We start from the raw sequence: 5,732 nt of genomic DNA on the forward strand, positions 1-5,732 counted from the left end.
AATTATTTCTACCTCACGCCCACAGACAGAGCTGTAATTCCATCACAGAACAAACGTCAGGAGTCCTCCTCCTCCTCTCACATAATTTAGTTTTGACAGCTCAACAGGATCAGAGGAGCTGGAGATTTTAACTCGGAGGCTGAAATCTTGCTTTGCAAGACGTGCTGGGTGCATCTTTAGGAATCTCTGCCTCAGTACTGTGCAGGTATTTAACACAAGCACAAAATAACTAGTTCCTGACAAATTTATTTGCTGGTGGTAACTGAAACATGCCTGTGAAAAATGTACGGCAGTTTCTGCTTTAAACAAATATCTCTAATGAATTAGAGTTCAGTTGGAAGGTGAGATGATTATATCTGGAACTAGGATTGAAAGACCCAAACTCCGCACACACAGAGAAGGAAAATGAAGACAACACCAGATTCTTTTTGAAACAGGTTCTTTTTTTTTCCTGAATGTTCACCAGTTTTCAAAAAACTACAAAAAACCTCAAGGACTGTAACAATATAGCACGTGGAAAAAAAAAGGCTGTTGTGTACAAAAACAAGCATGCTTTTGTTTTGGGGTTGGAGTGGGGTTTTGTATTTATCTGGGCTTTTTTCTTCCTTCAGCATAATGTGAAAGAAGAAAGTACCAGTTTATTTAACAGGATAACTCAGAGAAATAAGGAAGAACATGCTTTCCCCGTTACAAAACTCTAGCAGAAGATGCATGCTTGAGGTCCAGAATACAAACAGACTGACACATTTTGTAGCATGCAGACTTTGTTGTACAATCCACACAGCACTTCCCTTCCCCTGCCCCATGGTCAAAGATTCAGCCCGAGCCATACATTTTGCTTTCCCTTTAGTTTTTGTTGTTGTTGTTGTTATTCTTGTTTTCTTTTTGTAGTGAGTTATCTTTTTTTTTTACCTTTTTTTTTCCTTTTCTTTTTTTTTTAGCCCTAAATCCCAGGTAGCGGTATCCAAGGTAACAGCAGAAAAGAGTCCAGATCTGTACATTACCACTGTTTCTGCAAGTTTCATGCAAAACTTAAGCCATTTCTGCATGCAACACAATGCTGGTCATTTATTGTGCTTCACACAACTCCGGGGAGATTTCCCCGTTCACCACGACAGAGTTTGTGGACTGGGAAGCTCAGGTTTGCTTTCCCATGGACACAGACATATTAAAAGAACCATCCCACCCTCTCCACTCCCCCACAGCTGCCCCAAACACACGGGAATCTGCATCTCAGCACCAGGTCCAGACAGTTCACTTGCCTACAAAAGCCTGGTGACTTCAGTAAAGTCCCATGATTGCAGCTCCCACATCCTTGGAAGGTCTTCGGTCCTTCACCAGAAAGTTAATCATGCTCTCTGACTTGATGAGCAAGTTGCAACCCAAAAAGAAGATGCCAAACATCACAGTCAAGGAGAGGACACAGAGGATGGCGATCTGCACCACCCGAGTGATGTAAAGGCTCCTCTCGTCGGATGCCAAGACTGAGGAGCCACCGTCGGTCGCCAGCACCGAGCTGGTCCCGTTGCAGCAGGCCATGAGCATCCCCAAACCTTGGGTCCTGTTGGGATGAGATCCCTGCTCCAGGAGAGTCTGGCTGAAAAATGATCCATTCATGGTCAATACAAGATCCCAAATCTCCAGGGAAGGCAAGAGGAAAGCTTGCTGTCCCACTGCCCACCCTTCACATGGCAGAGTTGGTGGGCTCCCAGCCACCTCCTGCCTTTCTTCTTGCAACACTTGGGATGGAGGGGAAACTTCCTCGAGGCTGCGAGCAGGTGAGAAGCCAATTTGTGCAGCTGAGGGACAGCTCGTTCCCGGATCCCTCCTGGCACAAGCACCCAAACAAGTGAAAAGATCAAGAGAAAAAAGGTGAAGGGTGTGGGAGGGAGAGGAAGGCAGCCGAAGGTCGCCCCATGCCTCTTGCCCCAACACCGGCAGCCCCTTCCCTGGGGGTCTCTGGCAGGAGGGAGAGCTGGTTCCTGCTGGCTGGGAGCTCCACAAATGCAAGTTCCAAGTGAAAGTCTTCACTGTATTCAAAGGAAAAAAAAAATACCAGCAACTCCACCCCCTTCCAGCCTCCCCCCAGGACCGCCTTCCTCCCCCTCCACACTCACCCAGGCTGCCCACCCCTTCCCCACGCCTGTGCACCCCACTCACCCAACCATGGGTGACTGCACCCACCCCTGTGCCACTCTTGGGTGGGGGGGGGATGGGAGGGTGGCCCCCAAGGCCCTGAGGAACGGGACCCAACTCATCCTTCCACTCACCCCACACCTGCTCCCAAAACCAGCCCATGAGGTGGGTGCTGGTCCTGGATGGCTGGCAGGTTCCTGTCCCCCACACCCTGAGAGCCTCAGGTCAGTGCTGCTCTCATGGATCCCTGGCTGTTGTTCTCCTCGATCCCAACTGCTGCTCTGTGCCACCCACTCACTTAGAGCAGCGCTGGCCCAATCCAGCCCAGTCCACCCCCAGTTCTGCTCAGCGATGCCTGTCCTGTGCCTCCAGATCCAGCCCCTCTCTGCATCCTTGTCTTCCTCAGGCCGGAGGTTTCCTCCCCCAGCACCTTTCTTTCTCTCGTCTGCCCCTCCTGCTCCTTCAGCCCCTCCAAAGCGGAGCGCTGCTATGCTGCGCCCTGATCTCTGCCCCACAGCCCTTCCCTGTCCTGGGTGCAGCTCTGGGTCCTGCAGCAGCATCACTGCTGAGCCCCAGAGCATCGCAGACCCTCTCCCTGGGACCCCTCAGCCCCACCGAGGGAATCCCAGGGGAGGTTTCATCATCGCTCCCCTCTCCTTGCCTGCGTGCGCTCCCCAGGTGAAAGCACGAGTCAGGGTGTCCAATGTGTCCGGCTTAATCCCAACCCTGCCCATCCCAGTGCTGTGCCCATGGAATTGCTGTGTCCCAGCTTTGTCCATTGGTATTTGCCTGGAAACGCCTCTGGATGGCACAGAACAGCAGATCACCCCCGAGCCATGAGGTGAGGCCCTTGCCCTGGTTTCTCTGGTACATCTTGGTTGGCTTTCTTTGCTCAGCCCCCAAAGGGGGATTTTAATAAACCTGAGAAGTGTTAAACTACAGCTGAAGGCAGGAGCTGGGGCTGGCTCAGGGTGGCGGGTGGCTTGGCAGAGAGAGTGACAATTGATTTTCCTTTTAAGTAGCTGGGACCTGTGTCTCTGTTCTGCTGCTGTGACTTCAGGTGCTCAAAAATTGAAGTTAGGTGCTCAAAAATTGTCGTTAGGTGCTCAAAAACCAGTCTGGGTTTTACTTGTTGCTTTTTCCTTCTCGTTTTGCACATGGTGTTTCTCTCCCTGAAGCACTGCCTGGGTCTGCCAGGGCAGTTTGCAGCAGAAGTGCTTGAGGGAGGGAGGTGGAAAGCCCTGATGGAACAAAATCATCTGCTCGTATTTAACCTGAGGGCCAGGAAAAATCCCCATGGGAAACCAGAGCATCCCTGGTGCCCCAGCCTGGGTGGGAGCTCCTCAACCCAGCTCCAGTTTCCAGACTGAAGGAGTTTCTGCTCCCTCTGGTGGCTCCATCTCCAGTGTCTCCTCTCCCCGCACACCCGAGCTTCTCCTCACATGCCCAAGAACGGATTTGGGTTGCAGCACCCATCACTCCTGGGTCACAACCTACGGTGACGGGCAGACGGGTCCATGGGGCCTCTCAGCTCTCAAACGCTCTCCTGCCCACTCCTTGCCTTCATCCAAACAAGGACTTCAAAACCCAGAGCACCCCATGATCTATCCCCCCAGTTCCAGTTTTTCTCCAGCTCTCCAGGCCGTATCCAGCCCTCAGGGTGGAGAGCAGGGATGAGAGCCCACACACCGCTCAGTGTGTGATGCCCCAGCTATTTACACTGTGCCTGGACTTAACATCAGGGGGATGTTCTCAGGACAAGTAGCACCTTCGTGCAGTCAGCAGGGAAATTCAGTCCAAATGTGTTGAATTAAGTTCATGCCATCCTTGTCCTCGGGCAGGATGAGAGCCCAGGCAGGTGCAGGCAGGTCAAATACTTCATTTTGTGACTTTTTCCTTTTTCTGCTGAGTTTTTGCACCATGCTGGAAGCAAGTACAGAAGCAGACTGCTCAGGGAAGTGGTGAAGTCACCATCCCTGGAGGTATTTAAAAGACAAGTAGATGTGGTGCTGAGGGACATGGTTTGGGGTTGGACTTGGCAGTGTTGGGTTTACGGTTGGACTTGATGCTCCTAAAAGCCTTTTCCAACCAAAACGATTCTTTGATTCCATCCCAGCTCACGCTGGGTGGGGATTTTCAGGACACATGGGGCTGTGTGTCCCTTTGGAGCCTGCAGCACTTCTAGTTTGGGCAACCAGCTGCTTGTCAGGATGAGTCCCCCAGTGAAGAGGGTCTGCGGGATCGATGGCAGGTTGGATCTGTGGGGCAGGAGGAGCAGAGCAGCTCTCCAACTTCTAGACAAATTCATCGTCCCTTCCATGAAACATCAGACATGCTCACAGTGCAGTGCATGGGGACAGGCTGCCACCTGGCCAGAAAACCTGGGAAAGGCCACCCAGGCAGCATTTCCAGGTAGGGCACATCTAGTAAAAGCAGGAATTTCAATGCCCTAAAACTTGACTAGTGGGGTCTGCAGTGCATGATGGCTCCAGGATCTGGAGCAGGGTAAGACCTAGAGCAGCAGGTTTGGGGTTTGTATGGATGTCCCAGCCAAGGTGCAGCCCTTTCTTGACATTGCATGAGGGTCAATGGGTTTCTCCTAGTGCCCTTTACCAAATCCTTATTAACAAGTCTAGGGGAGGGAGTTGGATCCCAGGAAGAAAATGATCCATTGCTGAGCGGAGCCCACATAGTGCGGGAGGGCAGCAGCACCGGGCAGGGATGGTGGGGCTGAGGGGGGAAACAAAGAGGCACCAACACTTCTTCTTCTGGTGACCAATGATAGGACCAGGGGAAATGCCAGGAAGATGTGGCAAGGGAGGGTGAGGTTGGCCATGAAGAAAAGGTTCTTAAGGCAGAGGGTGGTGGAGCACTGGAACAGTCTCCCCAGGGAGGTGCTCATGGCACCAAGCCTGACAAGATTCCAGCAGCATTTGGCCAAGGCCCTCAGGGACATGGTGTGAATGTTGGGATTGTCCTTTGCAGGGACAGGAGTTGGACTCAATGATCCTTGTGGGTCCCACTCACAACATTCCATGATTCTATGGTTTTTTAAAGCTCTCGGCACCCACACGAGCTCATTTTCCTTTGCCTGAAGTTTCTCCGTGTTGGATCATCCTGACCCAGGGCTGTGTCATTACTGTCCTCAACCCCTGTCACCTGGTGGGAGGGAGCAGCCCAGGACTCCAGGGAAACAGCCCTTCTCTCCTTTTTGCCCCCCTCCCCCCACCCATATTTTGAGTGCCTCAGTTTCCCCAACGCTGAGAAGGATCTTGGTATCACAGGGGTTTATAAAACCCCTTGGGGAAGCACCCACAAGCAGCTCTGGTGTTTCAGGGGGAATTCTGGTGCAGATCCGGCTCCCTGTACTTGCTCAGTACAGAAGCAATTTCTGAGAACACAGATGGGAAAAAACAATACAAGTGAGAAGAAAACTCAAGTCCGAATTATCTGATCCAAAGCTGAACTTCCGTCCCCTTGCACTGCCCAGGTTTATACCCAAATTGCTTGTCTTTATAGAATTATAGAATTTATTTAGAATTTATAGAATATAGATTTTTATAGAATTTATATCCAGTTCTAGGCTGGGTCTCATG

General features: G+C 51.4%; 1 protein-coding gene across 1 annotated transcript; it reads right to left on the reverse strand.

Annotated features, from left to right (window-relative positions):
• Positions 1-1,281: 1,281 nt before the first annotated feature.
• RPRML (reprimo like) lies at positions 1,282-1,617 on the reverse strand. Its single transcript, XM_010168532.1, has one exon. The coding sequence runs from the start codon at positions 1,615-1,617 to the stop codon at positions 1,282-1,284; it is 336 nt and encodes a 111-aa protein (XP_010166834.1).
• Positions 1,618-5,732: the final 4,115 nt, after the last annotated feature.

Source organism: Antrostomus carolinensis, unplaced genomic scaffold (genome assembly GCF_000700745.2).
Source record: "Antrostomus carolinensis isolate BGI_N321 unplaced genomic scaffold, ASM70074v2 scaffold16735, whole genome shotgun sequence".
NCBI classification, from domain to species: Eukaryota; Metazoa; Chordata; class Aves; order Caprimulgiformes; family Caprimulgidae; genus Antrostomus; species Antrostomus carolinensis.